This window comes from Chrysochloris asiatica, unplaced genomic scaffold (genome assembly GCF_000296735.1).
Source record: "Chrysochloris asiatica unplaced genomic scaffold, ChrAsi1.0 scaffold00142, whole genome shotgun sequence".
Lineage (NCBI taxonomy): Eukaryota > Metazoa > Chordata > Mammalia > Afrosoricida > Chrysochloridae > Chrysochloris > Chrysochloris asiatica.
Genome location: NW_006408660.1, coordinates 1,027,061 through 1,039,693, shown reverse-complemented (window position 1 = coordinate 1,039,693; position 12,633 = coordinate 1,027,061). Strand labels below are relative to the sequence as shown.

At 50.1% G+C, this 12,633-nt stretch overlaps 1 protein-coding gene across 1 annotated transcript; it reads left to right on the top strand.

The window, feature by feature from the left end:
* The first annotated feature begins 1,742 nt into the window (after positions 1 to 1,742).
* TMEM119 (transmembrane protein 119) lies at positions 1,743 to 2,573 on the top strand. Its single transcript, XM_006870500.1, has one exon. The coding sequence runs from the start codon at positions 1,743 to 1,745 to the stop codon at positions 2,571 to 2,573; it is 831 nt and encodes a 276-aa protein (XP_006870562.1).
* Positions 2,574 to 12,633: the final 10,060 nt, after the last annotated feature.

The window sequence follows — 12,633 nt, the reverse complement described above, 5'->3', positions numbered from 1 at the left end:
TGTGTGGGTATGCATATTATGAGTGTAGTGGCATGGCATGTATGTATGTTTGATGGGTCTGTGGGGGAGGTGTATGTACACTGAGTACAGTATTGTGTGGTGTGTGCATATGTGGTATTTGTGTGTGAATATGTATGGCGTGTATGAATATGTGGTATGTGCGTTTATATTATCAGTGTAGTATGTGCATTTATAGTGAATGTGTGCATGTACGTATATTATCAGCATAGTGTGTTGTGTGTATAAGCGTGGGGGGAGTGTTGTATGCATATGATCAGTATACTGTGTGTGTGTGTGTGGTATGTACATGTGTGTGTGTAGGTGTGTTCCTGGTGTGTATATGTATCAGTATAGTATATGTGTGGTGTGCATCATGTACATTATGAGTATAGTGTGTGTGTGGCATGTATGGTGTGTGTGTAGTATATGTGTGGTGTGTGGGGGGTGAGCATGTGTGTACGTATATCCTGAGTATACTGTGTGTGTGGTATTATATGTCTGGTGTATATGTGTATTATCAGTGTGGCATATGTGTATTGTAGGTTATGTACATTATGACTGTAGTATATGTGTGGTGTACATGTGAGTGTATGTGGTAAGCTTGTGTGTATTTATATCATGAGTATAGTATATGTGATATGTACGTGTATTGGGTGATTGTATGTGGAGGGTGGATGTGCACTTAGTATAGTATGGTGTGTGGTATATGAGAATGTGTGGTGTGTGTGTATGTGGTGTTTGAGTGTGAATGTGTGTGGTGTGTGTGAGTGTGTGGTGTGTATATATTATCAGTGTAGTGTGTGTGGTGTGTGTGTGTGGTGTGTGTGTGGTCAGTATATGTGTATAGTGTGCATATGTATGTTATCAGTGTAGTGTGTGGTATGTGAGAGTGTGTGTGTATGTGTGTGTGGTGGGGGGAGGGACTTCCAGGGAGCGGCCTGGCTGTCCCTGAGCTTGTCAGGAGAGTGAGTGTTTTAGAAAACCAGGCTCCCCATAAAGCCAGGCCACTAGGGATTTATTAATCAGCTGGGCTGTCTGAGCCAGATGGGGTCTGGGGGTTCAGGCCAGGATCAGCCTGGGACCGCGAGCTGGCTGGGAGCTCATCTGGTTCACATCTAGTGGTGCTGGCGGGGGGTAGGGATCTACAGGCTGCAGCTTTTTCTTTGTGCCTCAAAGGGGGTGAGAGTCCCCCAACCCCCAGGCTTCTGTTCACAGCCTCTGGAGGCTTCTCACCCTGTGAATATCAGGGGAAGGAGGTAGAGCTGGAAGATGTTCAGCATCCAACCTGGGCACATGTGGCCGTGTGGAGCCAGGGGGTGAGGCAAGCCACTTAACTCCTCACTGACTCACTTTACTCATCTGGAAAATGGGGACAGGGTCCATTAGAACTTTCCCATCAGGAACTGCAACCAGCGCTTGGTACGCGGTAATCAGTAAAATAACTGGCCAGTGCTGTTGTATTCATTCTGATTCATGGCCACCCACATATGTCACAGTAGAACTGTGCCCCAGATGATTTTCACTGGCTGGCGGTTACAGAAGTAGCTCACCAGGCCTATTTCCCAAGGTGCCTCTGGGGGGACTGAAACAGACAACCTTTGAGCATGTTATTCATTTGCATCATTCAAGGGCTCCAAACTCTTAAGTGTTCCATATTATTAATCTGGAATTACTGACTGAGCACGTAGAGGACGGGACGTCCCCTGACTGCTCCCTGTGCCCCCACAGACCCCGGAGACAGCATGGTTCCCACAGCGGCCCCCACCCTCGTCTCTCTGCTGCTGCTCCTGAGCGCAGTGCCCATGGCGCCCCACTCGGTGCCCCTGCAGGCCGACTTCCTGGAGGAAGCAGGGGGCAGCGGGGAGGCCGAAGGCTCGTCTGCCTCCTCCCCAAGCCTGATGCCGGCCTTCAACCCCACGTCAGGGGGGCCCCGGCCCACAGTGTTGGCCGGTCCCCCGACCCCCGACAACTTAATGGACGGGATCGTGGACTTCTTCCGCCAGTATGTGATGCTCATTGCGGTGGTGGGCTCACTGATGTTCCTGCTCATGTTCATCGTCTGCGCCGCGCTCATCACGCGCCAGAAGCACAAGGCCTCCGCCTACTACCCCTCGTCCTTCCCCAAGAAGAAGTACGTGGACCAGAGTGACCGGGCCGGCGGCTCCCGGGCCTTCAGCGAGGTCCCTGACAGGGCTTCAGTTGGCCGGCCCGAGGACGTCCTGGACTCCTCCCAGCAGCTGCAGGCCGACATCCTTGCCGCCACCCAGAACCTCAAGTCCCTCACCAAGGCTGCCCCTGGCAGCAGGGACGGAGCCAAGGCTGTGGAGTTTAAGTCTGCTGAGGAGGAGGAGGGGAGCAGCCCAGGAGCGGACAAGGAGGCTCAGGGACTCCCAGCAGAAAGCCCCACCAAGGCACCTGAGGAGCCCTGCTCAGTAGGGCCCGAGGAGGGGTTGGGGGCTGTTGAGGGCCAAGGGGATCCAGAAGCGGTGCCTTCCTTAGTCCAGGAAGTGGGGGACCCCGCTGGTCCCCCTGAGAGCCTCTGTGCTTGTAGCAGTGTTACCCCCATTGTCTAATAGCCCCGTCCCCTGCTGTTACCTTCTTGGGCATGACAAAGCCCTGATTGCTCCTGGACACACCCTCCTGCCAACCCCAGAGTTTCCTGATCCTACAGTGGACTGAGGTGCTGGTCTCCGGACTCCCCCAGGAGTCTCCCCAAGCTCCCCAAGGGACTGCACCCCCCAGCACAGCTCCCCTGCAGCGATGGGCATGTGTTCTCTTGGGGCTACTGTAGTCTGTCCCATGAGAGAGATAACATCAAGGAAGAAGAAGAGAGGAAACAGAACCAGTAGGCGTTTGTCAGAGGTCAAAGGGAAGATCCTACAGCACAAAGCAGTCTGGGGACATGGTCTTTGTGTGTGTCCCCCCCTACCCCCCGCTGCAACCTAAAATATTTTAGGGTCCCTCTGCCTCTTTCCAGAGCCACTGCAACAGAAGTGGGCCTGATTAAGTTAAGACCTTCTGCGACGAACATTTCCCAAACTGGGTTTCCTGAGATACCCCTTGGGAAAAGGATTTCACATGAGTGGAGGAACCCTGCTTCTCTCCCTCCCCTCAAGGTTCTCCAGGGCTCTAAGGAGGCCCCCACTCAAGGCCCCTGTTGAATTTAGGTTTATGTAGCCTTTTCCTCGACTCATTTTGACCACAGAGGTAAACGTAGTAGAGTATTCAGTCATCCCAAAGGGGCCCCAGTTTCTGGTTGATCTAGGTTGTGAGATGTACTTTGTGCGGTGTATGTGTGGTGTTGCCAGACTTTGACCTGCGAGTAAATTCCTTTTGAGCCCCTAAAACAGCCTAGAAGCTGGAAGTGGTGTGAAGGCCCCCCCACACTTGGGGGTCAGGGAGGGGTTCCAATGCCCCCACCCCTTGCTTGCACATGTGATCTCCTATCCCTCACCAGGGAACCGGGGGCCTCCACCTGACTTGGGGAGGCTCGGGGAGGCCCCTCCATCCTGCCTAGAGCGTTTTTGGCACAGCTCTTGGGTGCTGAGACATACTGATCAGCACAATAAACTTCTATCTGGTCTGAGTGTCACTGTTTTTCTGCAGACAGACAGATGGTTCTGTTGGGTGTGGGTGGAAGGTTCCCTGGTTTGTTCCTTGTGGGTCAGGCAGACACATAGCTGGAGGGGAAGGGGAAGATGGAGGTGGGAAAAGGAGGGGATAACAGGTGCCCTAGGAATGAGGCTAGAAACACGAGCTGGAACCCAAGCTGGAACCCGCTCGGGACTTGTGGATGCTGTGTGTCACTGGCACATTGCTCAACCTCTCTGGGCCTGACGACTTATGGTTGTGTGACTGTCGGGTAGTCATCACCCCTCTCTGTTTCCTGCTGCAAGATGAACAGGGGAGAGGCTCCCAGGCTGGGCTGCAGGATGTTTCTGGAGAGGAATGGGGCCTCCTCCTTCTACCCACCCCACCCAGGACTTGCCCAGCAGTAGCCCTGGTCCTGGAGCTGCCTCTGCCTTTGACCCCTCTGCCACCAGACTCCTCCTGGCCTTTTAATGGCAAGTTCTTGTGGTAGCTCCTCCTCTGCTCTCTGGGCCCAGAGCTGCCAGCTGGGATCCAGATGTGGCCAGGCTGGGAGCACGTGAGGGATTCCTAGGGCGATGGGGGAAGGGTGGCCATGCCCCTGCTGGCCTTCACCTCTGCTGACCCCACATCCTTTTGGAGGGGGCCAGGGCTGAGGTTTCACCACACACAATGGCCTCTGTCTGGCTTAGTGGGGAAGGACTTTCCCAGTCTCTGCCTATCCAGCTGCCACCCAAGAACATCAGGAAAGTGGATCCCTGGATGCTGTGTGACCCTGGCCAAGTCATTCAACCTCTCTGAGTATGACAGGCTCTTTGCTTGTCCCTGAGTAACTAGGAGCTTGCAGGTGCAGGGGTGTGGGTGGGCAGTGTGTTAAGCTTCACCATGACAGGTACCAACCCCCCCAGCCCCCTTAAAGCAGAAGAGATTTTCAGGCAGGAGATACTTGGGGAGTGAGCAGGAGTAACTTTCCCTCTAAGCAAACCATGTGTGTTGAATAGAACTGTGTTCTGTAGATTTTTTTTTTTTTAACAGTCAATAAAATTTTTATTATTATTTTATTTTTTTTAATAGTCAATATTGCTTTTATTATGCATCCATATTTTATGGAAATCTGAAGAAGGGAAGAAATCTACAGGCCTAGAAAAATGATGACATATAAAACATTCCATTTCTCTAAATGTAGACTTCAGTTTTTGCTCAGCCCAAACTGTAAGTTGAACATTGAGAGATTCTCAAGGATAGTTCCTTTGGAATACCAAATTTCTAAGTCTTAATTTAAGGGTACATCTAGGAGACAGCAGTGCACTGAGTTGAAATGGTTCTTTCTTTAAAATAAAACAAAAAACAAAAAAACAATACCAAATCCATTGTCATCACATCAATGCCTACTTATTACAATTCCATGCAGGGCAGCGTAGACCTGCTCTCTACGGCTATATTTGGTTGTAGTTTTTTTTTTTTTTTTTAAGTTTTTATTGTGAACTGAGTGATCATTTACTTGGGAAAACACCGGTTTTACACCATTGTTTCATTGCAATGATTACAACTCCCTCCATGCTTCATCATTCAACAGTATTTGCTTCCATTCCCTGTTTTTTGTTTTGTTTTGTGTGTGGGGTGTACACAGAAACACTCAGGAATATATAATAACTTAAACAACCAAAGGGCACATTCTACAAGTCTGCCTCCTGGCCGCCAGAACCCAGTCCTTCTCTTTCTATGAGTCTAGAGTCCTCAGCTACTCCCTTTCTCCATGTCCTCATCTCTGCCTCCATCTCTGGTGTCACTGCTTCTCTGGATAGGGTCCCACACTCTGCTTGTGTGCTTCTCCCTTGATGGTCCTAGGGTCCTCTGATTCTGTACTGTAAGATTAACTTCTCCATTTTTGTAACAAAACTTCTACCTTTACAGTTGTGACAATCACAATTAGTCATAACAATTACTCACTACTGAATCATAAGACTCTTATCCCATCTCTTTCACCAGACCCATCTAGACAAGATGAAAACTATTCAGTGGGGACTCTAACTTCCCCCACACACTCGTAAACTAAACTCCCTCTTGAAAACTTGTAAGCCAGCCACTTCATGCCTTTAACACCCCCTCATTTTAGGTAGACTATGTCTAAATTGCTGGTCCCTATCTACACTGTATACAAAGGGGATAGGATTGACATTTGATGTGAAGACTCTTTCCGTCTCACTTGGTATTTTGAGCTATTACATCAATAAGCATAGGTGAAGTTTATCAAATTGTAGCAATTCACACTCGTTTCCTTTGTAAAAAAATGTTTTTTTTTAAATCTTCCTCTAGTGGAGTTCTAATCATCAAGCCATCAAAGCTAGGTTAAATGGATACTGTCTGCAAGTTTGGGTGTTCTTGTGCATGTCTCCTCATTTCATATCAGCTGGACGCTTCACTCTCAGCTCTAGCCCTCCATAGCTATGTCCTTGTCCATGGACTCAGGAGTCCCCAGTTCTCACCACATTTCGGACCAATCAACCCTTCCTCTTCTCTCTCTCATCTCCAGGTCAACGGGAGTCAATGGAATATGGTTGAACTCCACCCATTTATTCATCGCTGCCTCTCCCCCTCTTCCACTTACCAGTAGACCAACATGGTCACCAGAAAGCTTACACACCTGCTCATGTGTTCCCTTTGCGTTTCAGTCTTGAAGGGGGGTTTGTCTTGAAGGAACTTGACTGTTTGCCTTGATGGTTCCTCCGCAAATAACTTGCCAGTCATACTGCCATTTTTGTTTTGGGTTTTTCCTGATGGTCTTTCTTTGAAGATGCATCTTGTATTGCTCTAGCTGTTCCAGGCTGGTCTGCTTGTCCTTTCTAGTGGGAATGTTCCACCTCAGAAGGCTCTGGATGGGGCTCAGAATTCCACCTAAGGTCCCATACACTGCAAAGGCTCTGCAAGAAGCCTATTTCACTGGGCAAGTTCTTGAACCCTTTTTAGGTATTCCAACCAGTTACAGGCTGAAGACGGGCTTACAAGTTTTCTCTAATCATGTTTCCCGACATTCCTTTCTATCCCACTCAAGTGTCTATTTTACAATAGTAGACAAGGGAAACTAATATTCATAAGACAGTCAAGCATCTTAACATTATTTTCCTTCTTCTGAATCTGGTCTGTGGATATTTAAACAGCTGATTACCAGGCCTTTCTTTCATGGCATCACTGGGTGGCCTTGAACCTCCAGCCTTTCAGTTAGCAGGTAAGTTCATAAGTGTTTGCATCACTCAATTCAAAGGCAATTGGTTTGGTCAGCAGCTCCACATCAATGCTTAGCTGGACCCTCCAGGTTTCATGGATTATGTAGCCTTAGCCAGAGGGGAACAAAGCACTAGCCAGGAGGGGAACAAAGAATTGAGGAGATTGTCTGAGCCTCGTCAAGAAGTCAATGTCTCTCAACCTCTGAGCTTTTGTACCTGCTGTTCCCTCCACACATGACACCCTTCTCAACACTCATCTTTTCTTTTCAGGCCCAGATATTCTTTCCTCCTGGGTGCATTCTCCAGTCTCCAGGCCAGTCAGTGCCCCACCATAATAATATAAACTCCCAAAGAACAAGCACTTGACTACTAACTCAACCAGAGATGCCTTGGAAGAAAGTCCTGGCAATCTGCTTTCAAACAGTCCCAGCCATTGACAACCCAATGGAACATAGTTCTATTGTGAAACATGTGGGGCCACTAAGGCAACTGATGGGATGCCAGCTAGCTTGGACTTTTTGTTGTTGCAAAGTTCTAAGCAGCTGAGGCCATCGTTAGAGGTAGGTGCTGTTAGGATCCCCACGTAATAGAGAGGCATTTCCAGCCTGACCTCAGAGTCTGAGCTCTCCTTTTCTGTTCTCTCTACTTCTCTGATGAATGAGTGGATGAACAAGTCAACCAATAGATGAATGAAGCCCTTTGGGAGAGACAGTGATTTATGGGCACCCACCTGAGCTGGCTTTATGAAGAGGGAACCATATAAGGGAACTGAAGTTTGGGGGCATGTGTGCGCAGGGGCGGTGAGAGGAGGACTGGGTTTGGGGGTGGGAGGTGAGGGTTCCACTGTTCCCAGGGGCCCATGAGTTTGCCAGGGTCTGAACAGGCCCACTGTCCCAGGCTTGTAAAACCACACAGCTGCTCTGGCCCAGGCGTCTGTCCCAGGGCCAGGGCTGCTGTCGCCATGAAGAGAGGGAGGGGGAGGGCACAAACCCACCGGAGATGTGAGCCTTCTGCCCCGAGTGGAAATTCTGGTGACAAACAATGGGGCAGGCCTGGGATCTGTCCTGGGGGCTGGTCATTCACTGACTGGGGGACAGAAGGAGCTGTAACTTTACTGTGGTCACACAGCAGGACACATGGGCCGAGTGATGGATTGCTTTGATATGGTCTTTCTCACCATGGTCTTGCAAATCCCACTAAATGGCTGTTGTTGGTAAGTGCTGTCAAGTCAGTTCTGGCTCATAGCAACCCTGTGTAGGGTTTCCAAGGAGCAGCTGCTGGGTTTGAACTGCTGAGTTTGAAGTTAGCAGTCCAGAGCTTATCCTACAGGAGCTCTGGTAGCGTACTGGTTACGAATTGGGCTGCTAACTTTATGGTCAGCAGTTCGAAACTACCAGCTGTTCCATGGGAGAAAGATGAGGCTTTCTGTTCCTGTAAAGATTTACAGCCTTGGAAACCCTGTACAGGGTTGCTTTGAGTCGGTTCCAACTCCACGGCACATAACCACCACCACCACGGTTCAGAACTGACTCAACGGCACTTAACAACAACAACAACTAGGCTTAAAATGAGCCATCCTAGATTAAGGAACATGCTTGTCTCCTCAGTGTACAGGGTTGATGTTGTTGCTAACTGCCATTGAGTTGGTTCGAGGGATGGGCAATTTAGACATTGGCTTTCAAAAATTGTTGTTGTTGTTGTGAAGTGCCGTCGAGTCGGTTCCGACCCATAGCGACCCTGTACAGGGTTTCCAAGGGTGTAAATCTTTACTGGAGTAGAAAGCCTCATCTTTCTCCCGCGGAGCGGCTGGTAGTTTCGAACTGCTGACTTAAAGGTTCGCAGCCCGATTCGTAACCACTACGCTACCAGAAACTCATTGATAGATTCAGCAAAGTGGCAGGGTACAAAGCCTGAAGTGTCGGGCTTACAAGCTTTCATAGGTATGCTTAGTCTTAGAATGAGGGAGATACGGTAGAATCCCCACTAAACAGTTTACTCTTTTCCAGAGGGTGGGGCAAGATGTTACTGATAGAATTGATGATTTCAATTGTGAATAACTGTTAACAGGATCAATTGTGATTGCCAAAACTGTGATTGTAGAAGATGTGTATCTCAAAGGGGAAAATAGTTTATGAAATGAATCTTGGTATGGTGCTGTGGACTGCAAGGTGGGTTTGAACCACAAGGTCGGCAGTTCAAACTCACCAGCTGCTCCTTGGAAATCTCTCCTAGGGTCCCTATGAAGCAGAACAGACTTGACAGCACTTAACAACAACAATGTCCCTCATAAACATCATAATTGTGAGAGTGGTTTGAGTTCTGTGTGATTGTCCAATCCAGTAGAGAAGTATCAGAATTGGTTAAAAAACAAAAAGGATGGAGGGTGGAGACATGTCTGACCTTTGCCTCATGGGACTCCACCTTGAGCTGATGCTGCTTCTCCCCACTGCTGAGGTCAGAGGAGGTCTGAGGCTGCCATCATGCCATTTTACACCAGCTCTGCCTGGCTCCTTAGCTTGGGTTCTTCAGAGTTGAGCTTCACGCTTCATTTTGGGATTTATCTGTGACCCAAAGTCAGGCCCCCCTACTGATAGTTGGGGAGATACGTGCTTTGTGCTTTGTGTCCACCATATTTCATCATGAGTCCTGCTTCTTGGCCAGGCCTGCCTTGGCTCTTCCTCATAAAGACCTGGAGCCATTGCATTGTCCTTGTGGAATGCAAGGTGACCCAGGAGCAAGAAGTAGATCTTGTGGTTGTAGAATACCACGAAGGCTGGCTTCGACTTATGGTGACATTATTATAACAGAATGAAACCCTGGCTTGTGCCTTCTGAGACCATCGTGTGAATCCATCCCATCGAGAGCGTCACTAGCCCTCTATTTCCTTTTCTAGCAATTGGTCTTTCCTGCGATGTTTTCAAAGTAAGTGAGCTGAAAGCTTTGCAACTTGAGGGACCCTCTGAAGTGCAGAGAGTATTGACCCCCGTGAATGTTTGAGAACCTCTGACCGATCCAGCACCTCATTTTACACTTGGGTATCTGAGGACCTTACTGCTGAGCTGACTCTGGCAGGAAACCTTGAGTATTCCCCGTTCTGCTCTGTCTGGTCCCAGGCCCTGCCTCTGGTTTGGGGGACGGATAGGAATTTGCCTTTTTTGGGGGAGGTTTTAATTTTAGGATTCCTTGGGCTGCTCAGAAATAGCAAGAGGGATTTGGCGCTGGCTCCAGGGCCCAGGAGGCTCCTCTGCAGCTGCTGCCCTGTACCCAGGCAGGCCCAGGGTTGATGGAGCAGCTGTGAAGTATAAACTATCCCTGCTCGTAAATCTGTTCTTGCAAGGTAATGCCAGGGGCTTCTGTGGTGCCAGTGTGGGCATCCCACTGTCCACCGGGGCCCTGCAGGGACATGTGGGGATGCCCTGGGAAGCTGGAGGGTCTAGGCCTGAGATGACCACCTGGAGCCTCTCTCTTGGGGTTTGGGGAGCTAGACTCAGCTAGAGGGTCTGGAAGGAGCAGATGAGAGATGGGCTTGCATAGGGGCTGGTGACTGGGGAGAAGAAGGGGTGGAAGACAAGAAACCAGGAGACCCAGCTGAGTCCCTCCCACCTTGTGATTGGGCAGTGACTTCACCTGTCAGAGCCTTCTTCATCTGAAAGCTGGGACCACCTTCCTTGCCTGCTCCCCCCTCAGTCCCTGAATGTTGTGAGGCTAATGAACGTGGACGCACTTTACAAATGTGCATGGCAGTGGGCTTAGGGTTGCAGGTTTCAGGTGGCCTGGATTGGAGTCCCACCTCTGCCTTTTTCCCAGCTCTGTGACCTTAGGCAAATGACTCAACCTCTCTGGGCCTGAATTTCTTCATCTTAGAAATGAGAATGGTGGGATCTGTAATGGGGCCTGAGTGGTGCCAACAGTTAATACACCTGACTGCTAGCTTAAAGTTAGGAGGTTTGAGTCTACCTAGACGCCTCTCAGAAGAAAGACCAGGTGATCATCAAAAACCCTATGGTGTCATCACATGGGGTACACATGGGGTCACCACAACTGGGCAGCAATTGACACTGGTACCTCCGAGGGTGTTGGGAGTTGAGTTCATTCACTTCAAGAGCTTAGAGTGGAGAGTGCTCAGTGAATGTGAGCTATCGTAAGCTATAAACTGTGAACTGCTGTCCCCCAAAAGGGGGACTTCCATTTCCAAATGTTCTGGCTGTTCTTAGAGTCCCCTCTTCTTTCCTAGTCTCGATGAGAAAGTTTGGAATCACAGTAGCAGTAACTTTTAGATGCATGAAACTTTAGTCTTAAAGTCTTTTCTTGTAGGGAAGGACAGAGGGCCTCAGAAATGTGGGTGAAACTATTACCAACAGCTAGGGAAGCCCCAGAAACTCCAGGGAGGGGGTGGCAGTGTGGTCAGAGAAGAGACACCCATGTGCCCTTGAGAACTGAAGAATTCCCCAATTCAGGCATCCCTCTGCAAGGATCTGGCCCCTGGTGGGGGCTGGGGTTGTATTGCAGCTGTTCTCTGTCTCCCTCTGGGGTGCAGTGACCTCAGACATGGCTTAGACATTGTCTGGGGTGAGTGTGGCTGGAGACTTGGCTGGCGACTTGGGTGGGGGAGCCTGGAGGCTGAGGCCCCTCTGGAGCAGATGACAAGGTTATTTTGGGGGGGAGGTGGGGGCGGAGGGTTGGGAGCACCCAGCTGGATGAGTTGCCAGATGATCTGTCCTCCCCTGCCTGAGCCTTTGGTGTGTCCCCATAAAAATAATTTTACTAGCACCAACTTGGCGGAGAAGCCTCAGGCAGTGAGGAAGGGGCACTGCGTATCTGTGTTCTGAGGGACCTGGGTTCCAATACCAGCATTGTGATGACAACTGAGCCATGTGGCACTCCTGGCACAGGGTCTGATGGCTGCTCTGATGACCTTTGTTGTTCTTTCTCTCCTGCCAGTCAGAGACCAGTGATAGGTACTCAGCGCATGCCCAGGAGGGCTGAGCTACCCGAAAAGGTTGGGTTCTCATATGGTGAGCTTGAGAAGGTTGGAAACCTGCTCTGGGCTTGCCCTGGGAGAGGTGGTGAGATCAGGGGCTCTGGGAAATTCCCTGGCCTCCAAAACTCCTGCCACTAGTCTGCCTTTGCATTGAAATCCCACTAGTTGGTCCCATTTCCATCCTTGTTGAGCACCTGCTGTGGATCAGACATGGCACTAAGCACTGTGTATACATGGGGCCTCACAGCCGAGGGAGGGAGGATCTCTTAAAATCAACCTCTACAGAGGAAGACAAGAATGACCTGTCCAAGGTCACACAGCCAGACATCAGGGAGGACACTGGTGGTTCATTGGCAGTGAAGCAGGACTGGTTTCATTCCATCGTGCATGGAGTCTCTCTGAGTTGAGGGCAGCCTCAATGCTGGCAGGTATCTCCTGGTCGCTGGGAGCTGCCTCCCTGGTGATCTGCCAGTGGAAGGGCACAAGAGGGACTCTGGCTTCTTCCTGTGTGTCCAATGACAGCGTGTTTTTAGAGCAGGAAACCATCCGCTCCGACCCAGGAGGGGAACTCACACTGGTGGACAGACACCATCCACCCTGTGTACAAGCCTGCCCACATCTGCTGGACTCCAGTGCCCTTGCTGCTCCTAGGGAGGTGCAGGGAGCCTCCAGGGTCTGGGATATTCTGGAGATGTGGAACCGGGGTCTCCAGGTGGGCACTAGCTCTGAATCACGAGCTGTGCTGCCTGGGGCAAGTCACTTGCCTTCTCTGAACTTCAGTCACTCCATGTGGAAGGCGGTTCGCTCTGGATTTCAGGGAGCTTGGGGTTCTAAAACCAT